We start from the raw sequence: 19,347 nt of genomic DNA on the forward strand, positions 1-19,347 counted from the left end.
AACAAGATCGAAAGACCGGCCGGGGCCTTAAGGACTGCCGACTCGTCTCAATAATGCAGTCCTTACGTCAGAACCCACGGTCAACGGTGCTTGTCAACTCGCGTATGCAATATTTCCCAGTCACCACTTCAAATAAAACTTGCACAGCCCACTACCGATCTGGGCCTAACGACGTGTTCTGTATCTTCCTACGAATAAAACCCATGCGAGTAATGGTGGGTCCTCTCTAAACTGCCACCTACATATGCGGGGAGCCGATCTCCCTATCTCAACCGCGAGCGAGAGAGAAAGAGAGAAAGAGAGAGGAAGAGATATAGAGAGAGAGGTGTCTTGTTATGGAGTTTGAGTTCTTCATGTTCCGGTTCTGGGAGCTGCATGTTTTGGAAGAAACGGTGGATTTGAAGGAATTCTAAGGAGCGGGAGAAAGAAAGGTAAAGAAGGGTAGTGAGAGAAAGAAGGCAGATGGAGGAAGAGAGCACCGGTAGGAGGAGAGGGATGCTTGATTTCGCTGTCTGCCGGCACGAAGTGGAAATGGAGATGTCGAAAGACGGCAGCCAGTACAGCTTGTCCCACGCCATCCTCCCCTCGCTTGGGGCCAGGAGCAATCGCCGAGTGAAACTCCGGCCGTTCATTATATCCCCTTACGATTTCCGTTACAGGTATCCTTTCCAATTTCTCTTGGATTCTTTCTTGATTATCTTGATACAACCCCCAAATTATCGATCAAAGAACTCAAACCTAGTTTCGGTATTGTTTCTTGTTTTGTTGCCATCGTTTCTTGTTTCGACGATTCTTTTATAGAATCGAAGATTAATGAAGTCTAATTACTCTTGTCTATGGTATGAATCATTCTTTTTCTAAAACCGCATCATCAATTATGAATCAGGACCTGGGAAAAATTTCTAGTCGTCTGGGTCGTCTACACTGCGTGGGTTTCTCCGTTTGAATTCGGGTTCCTCGAGCATGCAACCGGTGGCTTGGCGATCACCAATAACATCGTCAACGGATTCTTCGCCGTTGACATTATTTTGACCTTCTTCGTTGCGTATATTGACAAGAGATCGTACCTTCTCATCGACGACCCAAAGAAGATCGCGCGGAAGTATACGACCACTTGGTTCTTTTTGGATGTCATCTCCATCATTCCCTCGGAGCTTGCCCGGAAGGCCATGCCTCGTAAGCTGAAATCTTATGCGATTTTCAGCATGCTTCGACTTTGGAGGCTTCGGAGAGTCAGTGCCCTTTTTGCCAAGTAGGTGCAAAAAAACTTAATTTTGACGAATCATCGAACATCTTAATTTTGACGAATCAAGGACAAGTTCTTTGTATCTTATACGTGTTTGCATGCTAATTATGAAAACTCTGAACACCACTGCCCTAGTTATGATTCCAAATCTATTTTCTCTTTACGTCGGAGAGGTTAATATCAAAATTATTGCACCTTATATTTTTTGCATACTATTCTTGGGAAACATTTCTACGGCTCTGCGCTTCCTCTGGTCCCACAGCTCTTTCAACTCTTAAATTGGGGCAATTAATATCAAAATGATTATCTCTTAAATTTTCTGCATACTAGTTTTTTGAAAATACTCGACAGCCCTATTAGAGTTCTTGTTCCATAACTTTACTCTTGTTTTTTTTTAAATGTCGAGAACAATACGTTTTTCCTGCCACAGACCTCTTTTGCCCCTCAAAATGGAGCAAATTGAGATTAAAACCATGTCTCTTATATTTGGTCTGCATGCTATTTCTGAAGATTCTCAACCGCACTGTGCCAGTCCTGTGCCAATCGTTTGATCTCGCATATCGTGTTGCAGATTGGAGAAGGACCGGAAATTCAACTATTTCTGGGTTAGATGCGTGAAGCTCATATTTGTAAGCATCCTACATGGCCAGTGAAAACTTCTTATGTTTCATTCTTTCTCTCCAAAGTCAAGGGGTGATCTGAGTAAGGGTTGACCGTTTTTAACAACGCCAGGTGACGTTATTTATTGTCCACTGCGCCGGGTGCTTCTTCTATCTCCTGGCAGCGAGGTACCCTGATCCGACAAAGACGTGGATTGGAGTAGTAATTGAGAATTTCCAAGAGAGCACCATGTGGACTCGCTATATTACGTCGGTATATTGGTCTATCACCACGCTTACCACAGTTGGATACGGCGATTTACACCCTGTGAACACGAGGGAAATGATCTTCGACTTCTTCTTCGTACTGTTCAACCTCGGGCTGAACGCTTACTTGATTGGGAACATGACCAGCTTGGTCGTCCACGCTACCAGCCGCACCAGAGACTTTGTGGGTTTCTCCTGCCCTTCACTCTTCTGATCATATTTGACGTAATTTCATACAAATGCACCGTTCGCTCTCTTGTTTTCTTGCTGTGATTTTGCAGGTTTTCTGCAGTAGACCACAAAATATTTTTCTTTCTATGGAAATGATATTAATTTCCCATTTGGTCTTTAGCTTCCTGCAATGCCGTGAAAAAATGTTTATGATAATTTTTACCTTTTCACATTAGTCGTCAGATTTACCACTTATTTTTCACTGGCTTATTTTTGCAGCGATCTTTACAGGCTTTCTGTACTATACTTCAAAAAACTTTCTATCCCCGTCAATGACTTAAAAATTCAAGAAATCCTCATTTGATATTTAGCTTTCTTGCATTTCCTTGTAAAAAGGTTGATTGTTTTGCAAAGTTCCCAATAATCATGAAAGATGATAGATTTTCTGAATAACCCTGCGTTACTCTATGTATTTTATCTGGCAATTTCAGAGGGATACAATTCAAGCGGCTTCAAACTTCGCGAACAGAAACCAGCTTCCCGTTGGCCTGCAAGATCAGATGCTTGCGCATTTGTGCCTCAAGTTCAGAACCGACAAAGAGGGCCTGCAGCAGCAAAAAACCCTAGATTCCCTCCCCAAGGCCATACGCTCCAGCATCTCACACTTCCTCTTCTACGGCCTCGTAGAGAGCGTCTATCTTTTCCGAGGAGTCTCCAACGATATTCTCTTCCAACTGGTCATTTCTGATCCATATTTTCGAGTGAATTTCCTTGATTCTCAGAGGGGAAGTTGTATCTTTCTTCCAGGTTTCTGAGATGAAGGCCGAGTACTTCCCCCCCAAGGAGGACGTAATCCTTCAAAACGAAGCGCCCACCGATTTCTACATCCTCGTGTCAGGGACCGTGGTGAGTAAGATCAACGAAAGGGAAATTATGTTGTTTCACGAAAGTCGCAATAGCAAAAATCTAAGTTTACTCAGCCGGTTCTTCTCAGGATCTAGTCGACCACCGGAACGGGACAGAACAGGCGAGGCCCAGATCATCAAAAACCATCTTTGGTTAGAGTTTAATTTATCATCTAACATACTCTCAAACTGTGTAGCAGATTGTTAGGGAGGCAAAGAAGGGCGAGATCTTCGGGGAAATTGGCGTTCTTTGTTACAGACCGCAGCCTCTCACTGTGAGAACGAAGCGTCTATCCCAACTATTGCGCTTGAACCGGACTACCTTTCTTACAATAGTCCAGGCTAACCTTGGTGACGGGACTATCATAATGAACAATCTTCTCCAGGTTCACGGATTAAATTTTCACTTCTATTCCTCTCCCTAACAAGGTCACCGACGGTCGAAGCTCTCTTCTTTTTCTTTTTTTATTTGTTCAGCACTTGAAGGAGGAAACGAGCCCTCTCATGGAACAGATTCTACGGGAAACCGAGAACATGTTAGCGCGGGGCAGAGTGGAGCTTCCCCTGACACTCTGTTTCGCTGCCATTAGAGGAGACGATAAATTGATGCAGCAGCTTCTCCGGCGCGGCCTCGATCCCAACGAAGCCGACGTCAATCAGCGGACCCCTCTGGTCAGCAATCTCAACTACCCATTTACTATAATGTGAAGAAGAAGACGAAGAAAACATGGGTTTACCTGATTCTTCGCCATGATCAACAGCACATTGCAGCTTCAAAGGGTAGCGAGAGCTGCGTCGTCCTCCTCCTCGACCACGGCGCCAATCCAAACGCCAGAGGTGAGAATAACATTCTTGAACTTACCTTGGTTCGACGGTAACACTCCGGACGGATGCCGCAGATTCCAACGGGAACGTTCCGCTGTGGGAAGCGATACAGGGGAGGCATCAAGGCGTGATCAAGGCACTGATCTGCAACGGCGCGGACCTCAACCAAGGCGACGTCGGCAGCTTCGCCTGCACCGCGGCTGAGCAGAACAGCCTGGAGCTCCTCCAGGACATCGCGCGCTACGGCGGCGACGTCACCGTCCCGAGATCAGACGGCTCCATCGCCCTCCACATGGCGGTGTGCGAGGGCAACGTGGAGGCGGCCAAGTTCTTTCTCGAGCTGGGCGCGGACCCGGACCGGGCCGATGCCAGCGGGTGGACCGCGCGGGACTTGGCGGACCAGCAAAGCCACGAGGAGATAAAGGCCATGTTCGAGGAGAAGAAGGCGAGGGAGCCGTCGAGGCCGCCGCCTGAGCCGGCGGTCCGCTTTGCGGGGATCTACGGCAGCGAGCCGGCGATACGAGCGGCCGCGAGCGACAGCCCCGAAGAGGCGTGGAGGCGGAGCCAGCGCAAGAGGAAGACGAACAACTTCCACAATTCGCTGTTCGGGATCATGTCTGCCGCGCAGCAGGAAGGCGAGAAACGTGGTGCGAGTCAAGATACGTTGCTGGGCGACTCTATCCGGGGTGCCCGAGTTACGATCTCCTGCCCTTTAGCTGACGGAGGAGACAAGCTCGTCCTCCTCCCCGGATCGCTCGAGGAGTTGCTTGAGATCGGGTCCTGGAAATTCGGCCTAGATCTAACCCGGATTCTGACGGAGGAAGGGGCCGAGATCGACGACGTGAGCCTAATTCGAGATGGTGATCACATTGTGCTCGAGCGAGAAGATGCCGCGGACTGAACCAGACTTGACCTCTTCTTGATCGAGAGGTGCGTTGATATGGAGTTATATGCACAGTATGTTCGAGGTTCGTCGTCCAAGATGAGATTAAGAATGCGGAACGTGGGGTGCAGTTGGCAATTTGGGCCCAAGAAATTGTTCGTTGACCGCTGGTGTATTTGCTCTTATTGGCTGCCTCCTGCGTCCTTCCCATTGAAAGCTGTCAAAGTAAATGGGTTAGCAGATGTGGCGGTTGTCATTTATTAGCCATTTAATAGGCCCAAGAAACTGAAAAATATATGGTTTTATTATTCAGTTTCTTCATTTATGTATAATCCTTGATGAATATGCAGTATTGATTTTTATGTTCCATTTCTTTTTCACCTTTATCATATATCAGTACATTGTCAGCGATTCTCAACAGTATCCAAACTGCACTTGTATATTTCTCTTTGTTGTTGTTTAACATGTGATATTCTTAGATATTGACCTTGTTGACTAGCCCCGTGTAAGGATATTATCATCTTTCCCATGGTAGACGATTGCATATTAGGTTTGGTCCGTTAAGGGATCATTGTGGTTTGTCTCCTGTAAAAGGAAAACACATTAGGGCTTCTAACATCGTGTTCTTGAGCTGCTTACCTGGTCTTCAAGGTCCCTGAGCCATAGATAGGGCCACAAGCTTGCAAGAGCCATTTCATTGCCAATCAGAACAGATCCAATGAGCTAGCTGACCTTTATCCACTATCATGACGCCTACAGGTATGTTCCTGAATTCCCTCAAGTGGCATTAGAGCAAGCCTTACCTGCTATAGTGTGGCTGCATAGAGTCAGCTCTCCAGCACAGTCAATTATGGCTGCTGCTCAAGCGTGGCCTGCCAAGGGAGCCTGTTATAACACTGCCCCTTAGAGCACACGAGCACAGCCCATTTGGGCCATTTCTCAAGGCAGCCCACAATGGGAGTCCATTTTATCATGGCCCTTAGCTACCAGCACCTGAATGAGCCCAATTGGGCTCTCACTATGCAGGCCCCGGAAAGTGTAAGCTGCTTAATATCCAACACTTGGGTGGCCCAATTGGGCCACTGCCCAATGCAGCCCACTAAGTGCATGCCCCGTAGGTGCCAGCACTTGGGCAGCCCAATTGGGCTACTGCTTAGTACCGCCTGCAAAGTAGATTGGCTAAGCGCATGACACTTAGGGGTCAGTGCAAGGGTAGCCTAGTAGGGCCATCATTTAGCGTGTCATGCTGCGCAACATGTTTACCTGTATATTGAGAAATTTCACTAACTTCATTTTCTTCTGTGTTGTGAAATAACTTATTTCAAACAGTAATGGACTTCAAAGCTCAATCCCATTTAGAGCTATATTAGCTAGATGTGGAATCTTTATCATACATGGTTTGTTAAAGGAGAAAGTATAAATGCACCAACCTAAGGGCTTTGAGGTCAATGGAAAAAGGTATTGTTTGCAATCATAATATATGCTTCTTCCAATTTCATGAAGTCATCTCCACTTCCTGTTTGAAGGAAAATATTTTCAATCAATGTATATATCTGAATGAAAGTAGGAGTAGCTGAATTTTTCTGGTGCTCTATTTTGATGGCATATTGCTTGATACTGAAGTTTTCATCAGTTGGATGAGAACAAAAATTTCGTATGCAACAATTTTCGTATGAAGGACATAGGTGAAGTTGACTTTGTTATTGGAATTGAAATACACTGACATAGGCAATCTTGGATAACCATGAGGGTCCTACATATAAAAATATTGTTGCAGAGAGTTTGTAGGGAAAGTTGTTCTTGGGAAAGGCCCCTACCGCCAAGGGTGACAAAGTAGGAAAGCTAGATGGCCCACATTCTCATGAGGAAATACTTTTTATGAATGAAAAACCATATGTTGTAGTTATTGGATTTCTCAACTATGGCCAAATATGTACACGATGTGACTGTTTTTTGTCAATAGGTATCTTGGAAGATGCCAAAGCTACTCTGGAGGTTTCATATATCTCAAGGTTATGAGATGCTTGGGCTCAGACTTAACCCCATGCTTGGATACAAGAAGAGCTTAGACTGATTATATTTTTGTACTTTCTTAGGGAACTATCTTGTGGGCCAGAACCCAGCAACAGACGATCACAACATCTATACTTTCAGTTGAGTATGCCACTTTTTTCTACACATATTTTCAAGATATATGGTTCCGGAGCTTACTGCCACATGTTGGAGATGTTTTATTCCTATAGAAGAAGCCCATATGAATGTATTGTGGCAGTGAGGCTAGCGTAAGGTTCTTAAATAACAACAAGAGATCAAGTGCTTATAAGTACCAGGAGTAAAGTTCTTAGGCTGTAAGGGAGAGGATTAGAGATGGATCAATCTCTATTGAGCACATAAAGACGACTCCAATTCTAACGAACCCTTCTTACGACGGCACTTCCTGTTCCGGACATGTCTTAAGTATGGGTCTGACCAGTTTTTCTTGATTTGGGAGGTTAGAGTTGTCACTCAATATAGTGATGTGTTCAGGTGATATCATTTTGTATCTCTGATCAATTATATAATCATGATCTATTTTTAACAAATTGTTGCAATAAAACTCAAATTATTGTCATAAAATATGACATGGTCCAATATGTTCCTTATTTATATTTAATATTATGTAAGTATTCGGTGCATAGTTGGGGCATCTGCCTTAAATCTGTTACCATTATGACACCTATATGTAGAAAATAGTATGGTCATATAATATGTGCTCTAATTCTTCCCAAATATGAACTACGAAAATTAGTATAATGGAAGAGAATCATGTCTAGTGAGAGATTGTTGGATGTTGAGTGTTGGCTAACCCTGTGAAAGGGTATTATCATCTTTTCCATGTTAAATAATGTCACACTAGGGTTTATGTGTTAAAGAGACAGTATGAACCGTCCCCTATAAAAGGAGACTCAAATGTGGACCCCAGCATCCTATTTTTGAGTTACTTACTTGGTATTCCATAACTCTTATGTCATAGTGGGAGGCACATGCTTTCTGGAGCCATTCTATTGCCATATGAGAAGATCTGAGGTGTGACATGAGCTTATTACACTACCATGGGACCTACAGGTAGACTCATAAATTCCATCAAATATATGTGAGAGTTATTAGTATTTGTTTCATCAACAAAAAATCCTACAACTGTACCATGATGATAATTATTAGCTTCAGAGCTCTCTAAACTAGAAATTATCATACGCCACCATTTCCAAATTACTCTCACGCATCCCAATTATTCTTTGAACATTGCAATAGTTATTAGTATTTTTTGAGTTAAGTCTATATTATACTGAAGACTTATAGTGACCACCTCCTGCTTAAGTGGCATGAAATAAATAGATTTTGGGGATGAGTATTTATTTTTTGCAAAATTTTAGGAGTCTTCTATTATAGACAATAGTAAAAAAGTGGGATACTGTCACTAGACTAAAAAATATTGGATGAAATTTAATGTAAACATTATGTGGTTGTATTTTTGCATCGTGAAGGCAAAATAGATATAATACTCACTCAATATTGAATGGCACTGCAATTTTAATTAGCCTAAATCAAAAAAATTGGTAAAATATATAAAACTCACACATACATATTGTGAGCGAAAGGTCATCTCTGCAGGGACGGGCCTTTAGAAGTGTGTTTAGTAATTGAGTTAAAGGTCCTTAAGACAGTGAACTTAAGAAGGAATAATTAGTTAGTAAGTAGAGGGAATATTAGGTGAATAAGAAAACCAGATGTGAGATAATATCATAGATTATTTATACATTTTTCTAGATAATATAAATAATAAAGAAGTGAGAGATGGAGTAAGAGTTATGAGTAATGTTAGTATAAGTAATGAAATAATTGTACAGTTAATAATGTATATAAAATAATAAAATTTCTATGAATAGAGGCAAGGAGATTACTTACTTAAATATTAGTAAACTATATAAGAATATGAGTCGGTTATAAGGATAATGGTGTTAATATTTGAGCTAGATAAGGAATAAGAGGTTATATTAATAAGATATCAGTAATTTTAGTTTATAGAGGTATTTAGTTTAGTAAGAGGTATGAAGTAGAAATAAGTGTTAAAATAAGAGTTATACAGATAAGGGACAGTGTGTGTTTAAATAGGTGTGGATAAGAGAGATACAGAAATATTTATATATGCTAAGAATTTAAGATTAAGTTTATGAGAGATAAGGAGAGATGAAGGAATTGTGTAATTTACAATATAACTAAGTAGCTAGGTGGGAAGAGCAAGAGATTAAGGGCAAATTAAGAAACTACAAACAGTAATAAGGACTCTATATACGTATTTATGATTTTTCATATTTTTATATTTTTTTATAGCAGAAAGTCGAAGAAATATGGATAATTATGTGGACACCCAAAAGATGTTTGACAGAATCCCCAAAAGAAACCAAAATAAGATGTATATATTTTTATATTTATACATATAATTGAGTATATTTTAATATAAATTTTGTAAGTATAAATTGAGATGAACTTATGTAAACAGAGTAATACCTTCAAATGCATAGTAGGTGCTCAATGAAGTGCTTGAATGAAATTACGATATCGGCTTTTCATCAAATCAAACTTGATGAATGATTGAAAACATTTGAATCAAACTTGTAATATTCTACTACTGATTATCAACAGATCAACTGAAAGAAGTAACATATCCACCCTGATTTGATGAGCAAGAGTGGTAGTGTAGGTCGTTGCCAACAAACTCTGGTTTGCAGACTCTCCCGCTCTTCTCCTCCATGTTGGCGCAGATCTGAGTTCCCTTTGATATCCGTTAAAGCCAACCAGAAATGTTTGCACTCCGCCAGAGCTGTCACAATGCCGCCGTGTGCTTCAAAGCCCGAGAGGGACCTCCACCATATGCTTTCTTCCCACAACAAGAGATGGCTCATTTATTCTTCAAATTCCCTCTTTAATGGGTCAGGATTAATCCAACGGCTCCAAGAGAGCCGTTGGATTGGCCCTTGGTCCCCATGTTGGCAGCCTTCGCTGGCTGATTGACGAGGACAGTGGCTGGGGGTTGGAGAAAGACGGTATTGACCCCCAGCTATTCAGTCTTCCCTTAAAAAGGTTCAACGGTTGCAAATAAATCGCAGCAATGGACCCAATTTCAATTGATGAACCCCCCCTTGCCATATCAACTACCTCATCATCCTTATACATTGTGATTTGTTCGTTCGTGTGGGCCCTCGTCCACATTAGTGCCCTGCAACCTATACGAAGTTTACAAAAGATTAGTTTTTAACATTCATGTCTATTAAATCAACATCTTCTTTAAGAAGATTGGTTGGTTCAGATTAAATCACCATCTTTAAGAAGGCCTGTTATGACTCGGTTATAGGACAAGTCAGCTGGAGCCCCGTTGGGCCGCGATCAATCTTATGCTCATCAGCCTGGCCCAATGTGAGGCCAAAAGAGATAGTTTGCTGCAATACCAAAGCGGTATTTTTTAAGGAAAAGTTATACTATAAATTTTTCATGTAATATTATGAATTAAAAAAAAAGATTTCCCTCTATTGCACGCATGGACTTCTCCTTCACGTCTGTGAGCCTGCTGTTGGGCCTCTTGGAGCCTATCTTGTGCGCTTAGTGGGCCAGCAGTTGGTCTCCTTGTGCAGCAGTGCTCACCAGCTGCTGGACAGCTTGAACATTGAGCGCTCGCTGGCAGGCGGCTGGCTTGAGTACCATCGCCACCCCCCTTCAGCTGTCCACCTACAACAAACCCCTTTATATTTTTTCTATATCGCCCCATTAATTTCAAAATATTTCCTAAATGGAATAAAGAGAATAGCCTTCAAGCATTAGGTAGAATTTTAATGAGGATAAATGGTTATATTGAAGATTTTAAATGATTAATGCATGGATGGCAAATTTATAGTAAATAAAGATAAGTTAATACAACGATGGATAGACTAACAATAACATGTGTATATTTTTACTGATAAAAATCTCTTTATCATTACATCAATTTAAAAGTTATTTCGATTCAGAGTGCCAATTTAGTGTGCTGGTTATTAATTTTTTATCTTATTCAGTTTATGGTTAGATTTAGAAGATTTGAGCTGGGTCGTTGGATTGTGGATGTTCATTCTCTTGCATGGATGTTAGTAATATTTACTTGTGGGGTTAAAGAGTCAACCGGCTTAGGCCTAACCATATATAAAATAATCTTAGATATTTGCATTTGTTGGCCTGAATACTAATGAGTCTTAAGTCCAGTTATATTTGTTGCTATAGTAAAAAATATATAAAATATATGGTCCTTTGGTGTACCATGTGGTGCTTTCAAGCTCCAATATAGTGCTATTAAAGTTCTGGTTGTATGATACCATGTGCGGAAGAGAAACGTGGGAACAAAGGTCCTTCTTGGAGCAAGACAAAAAAATGAAATAAAGAAGAGAAGATGATGACTAGAAGAAATGTTCTAATTTTGAATATTTATTTTTCTTGATTCAGCTTGCATCAATCACATGCTCCATAGATATATGCGTGTTGAATTTGATGAATAACCAGCAGAAGTGAAGTTGGGTGATGGAAATCGCTGCAAGCTGAAAGAAAAAGTGCAACTTAGTTTCAGAGTTCAGGATATAATAAGAGGTAAGATGGGTATTTTGTTCCAAATCATCATCATAACTGACTTAGTTTATGGTGACTGATGGATAAAAGTATAAACTTTCATCTCAAATGCAATGCATGTACTGTTTAGAACAACAGGAGGAAGGATAGTTTACTCATCTATGATACAAGTATTAGTAATAAGATGTTTCTTGTGAAAATAAAATGTTTCTCCCTCATCTAATAATTAATGAAAACATAAGTAACACATGATCATGGGACAGAAGGCTTGGTAATTTGAATTGGAATACATTAGAGTTTTTAAATAAAAGGAAGCTGGTACTGGGCATCACATTTTTAGTACTGGTACTAAAAATATATTTGTGAGGGTTTGATCTATGGCAAGCAGAAGAAGATACAGTTTTTCAACTCATTACATGTAGAGAGGAACACCACCTTTGGAATTTGTGTATCCAGATGAACGTGGACCTATGAAGTCTTGATTATTGCACAATGTTATGGCTTTACTATTAGAATGAAAACACTGAGGTATTTAATAAGTCTATTTAATTCAAAGATATGGATGAAAAATATATGTGGACGTGACTTCAATATTATTCATAGAGATAGAGGATAATTTCTTTCAAAACCATTTCATGATTATTACAAACACCATGATGGTTTGATCAAAACCTTCATAGTTTTTTAGTACAAATAAAAATTCAGCTAATTATAAATCAAAAAATACAAAGAGTACATAGTGAAAACTCAAAACCCTAAACATTTTGGTCTGAAATCATGCTCAAAGCTCGGTAATCACCTCATTCTTCACTTTTGTACTATTCTGGAAGGTATGTGACTGTTGCCCCTAAACGTTTGATTGATTGATGATATTTTACATCAAGATGATAGTCAACAAGTTAAAAAAACAAATCAATATATGTTTTACCATAGAAATATGACAATGAGCTTGATTAATCAACGATTTATCAGGTATTTTTTAGGCAAAGAGATAATATAACTGAAATACACTCATATGAATGTAAGAGATATCGGCTATCCATTTAATGTAGTGATTTTAAAAGGTCCTGATGATGCTGTTTAATCATGCCATAAGTTCACATTTCTTGCCTCCTTGAGCAAACCTTGACCATTAGATCTTCATCTGATGGCTCACATTTTTCATAAATGTGAGTATATAAATCGTTTCACTAGGAGTATATATGTGAGTATTTACAATCGCGTATGGAAATATTTTATTTTCAACAGGAGTATATAAATTGTTTCATTGAATATTAGTTTAAACATATATCAACTACACCATTAGAGGCCACTTAAGGGCCACCCTGGGCTAGTATAGTTGCACTTGCTTGCTGGACTGCTACCACATACGCACAATCACATCACTTGCTAGTGCGGGCCCACGTCCTTGGTTAATCCCAAAAATTTTGCATGTTATGCCTAAAAATTTAATTCAGATAAAAAAGTATAGGTTATTATTAAAATTCATATCCTTCCAACTGTATGGTCCTTTTAAATGATGTGTTCTCCATCAGTTATCAATTTTCATCTTATTCAAATCCATTTAATTGAAACAAATAATTTAGGAGAAATAATGCTAAAATCACTAGTTTGACTTAAACTTAAAACTAGGACAAATTTTGAAGTTGAGTTTAATTCCTTTCATACTCTTCTTCTTCTCTTTGCTTCCTTGTTCTTTCACATATGTATGGAAAGAATTAAACTCGATAAATGTTGTTAAATTTAAATGATTTGACCTAGAAAATGTCAAAAATCAGTTAAGTACGTAATTAAACTTAGAGTACTGTAACCATTAAGTCATAGTGAAATGGCATAATAATGATGAAAATATCATAAAACAATGGATAGCATCCGTCATAATAATCATATTTGGCACTAAAAGTAGTGATATAAATTGATGCAGAAGATGAATCTTAATCAATAATCTAAGAAAATGGAGTTTCTGAGAGGAAGAACATGACACTTTGTGAAGCTCCTAGGAGCATGATGCATCAAAATAATATTCCCACTAAGTTTTGAGCTGAAACAGTAGCAGTTGCTGCTTATATTCATAACAGTTTTGCTATAAAAGCAGTAGGTGATATCACACCCTCTCAAAAATGGCATGAGAATAAACCAAGTTTCGGTTATTTGAAAATGAATGTGGGAAGTCAGACAAGGAAAGTGATTTAATATATTTTCATTGGGTAAATTTCTGAAAGCAAAGGTTACACATTTTTGTAACCATACATAAAATAAGATAAGTATAGAAATCATTTCATTGAATATTAGTTGTAATAGCGCATATCCACTACACCATTGTAGGCCACCTACGGGACACCCTACGCTCGTATAGTTGCACTTGCTTGCTGGACTGCTACCACATATGCACAACCAGGATTGGATACTCAGATAATGGGGGTGCAGTGCGATTTTACACTTTTTCTAATCACTCCATCTCCAAGGTCACTGCCCTTCAATAATTGACATCTAAATCTTCTTTTCACTCTACTGGTTATCCAGATTTTCGGATTTGGACATCACATTGTCCACACTCACGATTAGTATGAACTTGACTAATCCAAGAACATAACTTCTGTCCACAAATATCTAAGATAAATACACAAAAAACATATATTGAGTTGAGGTTGTCATTAATTTCCAATTCATGGCAAAATATATTAACCTAATTATAATGGAAAAGGATTTTTGTGAAGATTATGGCTGTGTATTTTAGAAAAATATCTTTGTGTTAACTGAATAATATAAGTCATTTCAACATCAAGTTCATCAAACATATTTAATCATTTAAGGAATTATGAGTATGAAGATAACTGATATCATGTAGTTCAAATTATGCAACACACACATGAGTCATATGGCCAAATTTATGTGATGTTTACGATCTGGTCAATGAACCAAATCATGAAGTTAGGACTATTGACTTTTAGGACATCTGGATAACCAGCTCCTGTATCATTGGTCAGATATGTATGTTTATCAAATATTATTTGGCCAGGGAAAAGTTATGGCCAAGATGTATTTACCTACTGACCTTATTTATTTATACCTGAATTGATAAAGAACTGATACAATTTAAATATAGTTTCATAAAATATTATGTCAGAAAACCTATTAGTCTGAAGATCTCATTTTAGAGATTTCTAAGAAAAAATTTCATTAAAAATTAATTATTTGTAATCTTATGATTGGTAATATAATAAGATTTGTGCCATTTCATCCAGATTGAAGAAATTATTGGGAAAAAATTAGAAACATTTCAGGAAATAGCCAATTTGTGAGATGATTTTGTGGGAATTCACTCAAAGAGACATTACCTAATAAACTTCTGCTTCTTCTTCATTTTATCATGATACGTGAATAGTTTATTCAAAATTTTCCATGCACTGTTTTAAAAGTTATGGGCACCAGAAGGAGGAAATATCCCGAAGCATTTTAGTGGGATTTCAAATCAAGAATATTGATTTCCAGACATCTTTAACTTGCAGTGAAGTTAATCCTAGGAGATAGAGAATAAAAACAAACAAATCTCTTGTTTAATAAATAGATTCGAGGAATATTTTGCATTAAAATATCCTTGAAAGCCTATTTAGTTTACATTATATGCATGTTTTTTAGTATTTGTGTTAATGAAGTATACAACCTTCAAGTTTATCCTTGTAGCATTTGGGGGTCCGCTAGGTGAGGGCAATGGTGAATGAAGACAAGAAAACTTTGCGGGTTGAGTCAAATGATGTCAAGCATCGTCACTCTAAGGGAGATTTGGCAAGCCAAGGGTGACACACTTTACCAATATTAAGCTTCCTGTCATCCTTTCTTCACCTTTTTTCCAAGAGTTTAACTCGAGAGACGTTCACCAAAACTTGGTTAGCAGTTATCATCACCTCCGGACAGCATAAAGAAATAGCGTTAAGTAGTACACATAAAGTAACTGACTATATCCCATTCGCTACATTATTACATATCTATGTAATCCATATTTCATAAACTTAATTAATGTTCATTACATGGCCTCAACTATGATAGATACATGAAAATGAAGAAAATCTGGGAATGACAACGATATGGCAGCTTCCTGAAGTGGTCGATAGGTCCTCCATAAGTAAAAGCTCCACAAACTTTCTTATTTGGCTTGTAGGGCGACATTGGATTGTGCCAAGAGAATACACCCTTTAGGAATTCCTCTACCCTTGACTTACTAAAAAGATAATTGAAAAGGTAAAACTAACGTTCTTTGAGTATTATCTATCGCTCATGGCTTCATGAGTAAGTGATCGATTAAACCATGTTCAAAGTGTTCTTACTTGTCAGTGGAGCTTGAACCAATCACCATGTGATATGTGATAATCTCAATTTCAGGGTTAAAATTTGTTGTTGGTGATTGAGATTATTCAATAAAAATATATATTTAACCATACTTAAAATATGTAGTTAGTGATGTGTACGGATCATCTCCATAGAGAACGATGATTAAGGAATTACTTTCTTATACCAGTGATGATCAATGGGAAGATTGATGAAAACAAGATTTGAGGATGTGAACTAGTGTTTTGGATTAAAAATACATAAGTTATGTTAGTTTAACTTAAAATAACAAGTAAATGCATGTGGCGGATATGATGATGGAAGATGTATGAATGATGATAGTGATTGGATTTTGAATGTTATGGTGACAAGGATAAACAGGCGAGAAAATAGAGTAAAATGAGAGTGCAAGAACGATGATAAACCTTGTTACGTTAACTATGACGTCAGGAAAGAGACAATGTAAGGCAAATATACTGACCTTAGATCCTTATGTTCCACCAGGATCACAGTGATTTCATGAGTGCCGGTAAGCTCTCACTCTTCACCAATGCTTCTCCCACACACCCAGGACGCCAATAACACTCTTGATGGATCTCAAAACTCACTATCTTTCAATCAATCTACACAAGTAGGAAGCAACTTCAAGATGGATTTTACAATGATCCAGGCCTCTACTTATAGATCAATCAAGAAGGTATGAATAGAAAGAGGAGGGAAAGATGAAGCAACACTGAAACTTTCAGCTCAATCAAAGTTGTAGATCAAAAGTTATGGTCGTTTGAAGTTGAAGAAATCCTAGGCCTTGAAATTCTGTCTCCTTGTCATTGTTGTTGATTTTTGTGCACGTTGAGAAGTCAAGGCGCTCTGGATTCTGCACCTCTATCTTCCCTGCGCACTTGTCATTTTCCATGCCACGTGCTCCTAGGAGAAAGAAAAGACAAAATAAAAACAAATATAAAAGGAGAGAGAAGATTCACCCCGATTTTTTTCTAACTACTGGTGGACACGTGAGCGCCATGTCACTGCCATCAGAATCAAAAGAGAGAGAGATCAAAAAGTCCTTTTTTATCTTTTTCTCCTCGATCCACGTAGCACTTATTAAAAAAAGGCCCCATCTTTTCTATTTGTCCACATCACGCTGCACAGAGAAAAATAAATACGGTTTTTCATCTATCATAATGGCAATCATCGCTTCGCAAATCGTGAAGCGATGATTGCATGATGAAATGATTGGTTGATACCAATGATTAACTCAGGTAATGATTGGTTTTCGTCAATCATTAAAATTGTTTCTAATTTGTCGCCGTTCGATGAATCAAATGGTGACGCGTGGTGGCGCAATACAAAAATATTTAAAAATTTATATTAATTCAAAAAAATCTCATAAAATACATATAAATATACATAATTCAACTCAGAAAATTCATATCTTTCTAAATTTAATGTCGAACAATTCAAGAAAAATCATATTAGGTCTCAAAACTTATATCCTTTAACAATATGTGGTTAGAAAAATTCCAAACAAATGCAGAAAATTCAGAAATTCATTCTAAAAATAGATTTACTCATTTTAAGCTTGATAACATGAAAATACAAGTTATTTAATGCAGATAAACATGTAAATATAATCATATAAGGTACTAAAAATACATGTTATTAGTATGCATAACTTTTATTGATGTCCCCTTGGTGTATATTAAAAAAGTTGGCATTTATCACATGCAATTTTAGTAGCTTAATATAATCATATTGACATGTTTATCTGCATCGATTTAATCATATATGCATGCTATCAAGCTTAAAATGATTAAATATATTTTTAGACTGATATCCTGATTCTTTTGTATATTTATTTATTTTAGATACTTTTCTGACAGCATATTCTGAAAGAAACAATTTTTTGAGTTGGAATATGATTTTTTTGGAATTTTTTGACATTAAATTTGGAAATATATGATTTGATAAGTCAATATATATATTTATTTGTATTTTTTGGGCTTTTATTTTATATGAATTTAAGAATACATTTTGGGCTTTTCTGAAGTTTCCTAGCGCAGGTGATGTGGACCAATTAGGAAAAAGGAGGTATTGTTTAGCAATAAATGTCTTCCATGGTCCGAGAAAGAGATGATTAAAGTATTAATATTTCTCTCTCCTTTGTCTCTCCATGGAATAGTCAACAATGACAACAGACAACGTGACAATACCACAGAGCGCCATGTACACGTGGGGCACACGTGTACATGTGGTGCATCCATATTTTATTTCTATTGGTTTTGAAGGGGAAATCAATGAAATGGCATGCGGTGACATGGCACCACGTCAGTTGCGACAAAAGCTATTAAATAGTATATTTAAATAATAAAATATCATCATTTCTTTGTTGCCTTTTCTCGGGTGACATATGGCACAATGAGAGCCGTTAATCATGGATGATGAGGAGAAATCTCAGACAATCATTGCATTTCATGCCCAAAAGAGACAAACCCTAACCGAATGACATGACGACAGTGATGAGGATGAGGAGAGAGAAATCATCCAACTTCTAAGCTTGATATCCAACGATCCAGAATATGGATCAAGATGAAATTTTAAGGGCACTTCATCTTTTTGTCCTCTATCCATCCATATGGTTTGATCTACAAATTGAGCCCCCAATCTTTGTAAAAATCATCATTAAACTCACTTCTTCTTGTGAGGCTGATTAAAATAAATTGAAGTTTTGAAGATTCATTCAAGTGTTCCTTGGTGTCTCTAGTGCCTTTAAACACTTTGTTAGTTTATCCATCTTCACCATCTATCATCCTCACCCATAACCATCATCAATCCATTCCATCACCATCCCCTACCCAGCCTTACCTTAACCTTCATTTCACGTGCTCTCTACACCGTGGCGATCTCATTACACATCTCACATTTATGCCAATTACCAAGCCATTGTTACAATCCCCTCTTGCTCTAATTTCTCATCTATCCTAATCCCAAATTAATCAAACCCTAATAAGCCATTTATCATCTTATTATCTACTCTCATCATGCATTACCTACCGTACACATAAATCCTCTCATCTTTGCTTCACCCAATTGAGAACATACTTTCTCTAATCTCCGTTCCCCGTGGAGACAACCTACACTCATCACTAGCTAATTAAACTATTTACGAGTATCGGTTATTAATTTTGTTGATTAGACTCAAATTCTCAACGACGTAATTTTTACCCAAATTTTGAGTGGAACAGTCATTCAAATGGTCAAAAGATTTTCAATCCCTTGAAAATCAAAAACCTCATCCTTTCATTTTTTAATCTCATTAGGAAAAAAAATTCATCATCATTATCAAAGGAACTCACAGTGGAAAGCAGTTAAAATTCATAGACACTGAAGTGGTTGTCATTTAACTAATCCATAAGGTGCTGCCCTGTGATCATAAGCAACATAGAGAGCAGAAGGGGAAGAGGGAAAGGAAACAGAAGACAAATAAAAGATTAGTTTCAT

The 19,347-nt window shown here is 38.2% G+C and overlaps 1 protein-coding gene and 1 long non-coding RNA gene across 2 annotated transcripts; one reads left to right on the top strand and one right to left on the bottom strand.

Moving 5' to 3' along the window:
- Positions 1–251: 251 nt before the first annotated feature.
- On the top strand, positions 252–5,287 carry LOC144701054 (potassium channel AKT1-like). The gene is made up of 11 exons (XM_078572738.1): positions 252–659; positions 887–1,252; positions 1,818–1,875; positions 1,979–2,296; positions 2,775–3,020; positions 3,091–3,189; positions 3,278–3,310; positions 3,389–3,574; positions 3,666–3,860; positions 3,950–4,025; positions 4,088–5,287. Exons 1-11 carry the CDS (start codon positions 463–465, stop codon positions 4,912–4,914), a joined length of 2,601 nt encoding a protein of 866 aa, XP_078428864.1. The 5' UTR covers positions 252–462; the 3' UTR covers positions 4,915–5,287.
- On the bottom strand, positions 3,555–4,067 carry LOC144701055 (uncharacterized). The gene is made up of 2 exons (XR_013580916.1): positions 3,926–4,067; positions 3,555–3,857 (listed from the first exon to the last, which is right to left on the bottom strand). It is a non-coding gene; the product is annotated as an uncharacterized LOC144701055 (long non-coding RNA).
- Positions 5,288–19,347: the final 14,060 nt, after the last annotated feature.

This window comes from Wolffia australiana, chromosome 3 (genome assembly GCF_029677425.1).
Source record: "Wolffia australiana isolate 7733 chromosome 3, ASM2967742v1".
Lineage (NCBI taxonomy): Eukaryota > Viridiplantae > Streptophyta > Magnoliopsida > Alismatales > Araceae > Wolffia > Wolffia australiana.

Coding starts and splice junctions, on each gene's coding strand:
- LOC144701054 (XM_078572738.1), top strand. CDS start 463: ATGGAGGAAGAGAGCACCGGTAGGAGGAGAGGGATGCTTGATTTCGCT. Junction 3,311..3,388: donor ACCGGAACGGGACAGAACAG/GCGAGGCCCAGA, acceptor ACTGTGTAGCAG/ATTGTTAGGGAGGCAAAGAA. Junction 4,026..4,087: donor CGCCAATCCAAACGCCAGAG/GTGAGAATAACA, acceptor CGGATGCCGCAG/ATTCCAACGGGAACGTTCCG.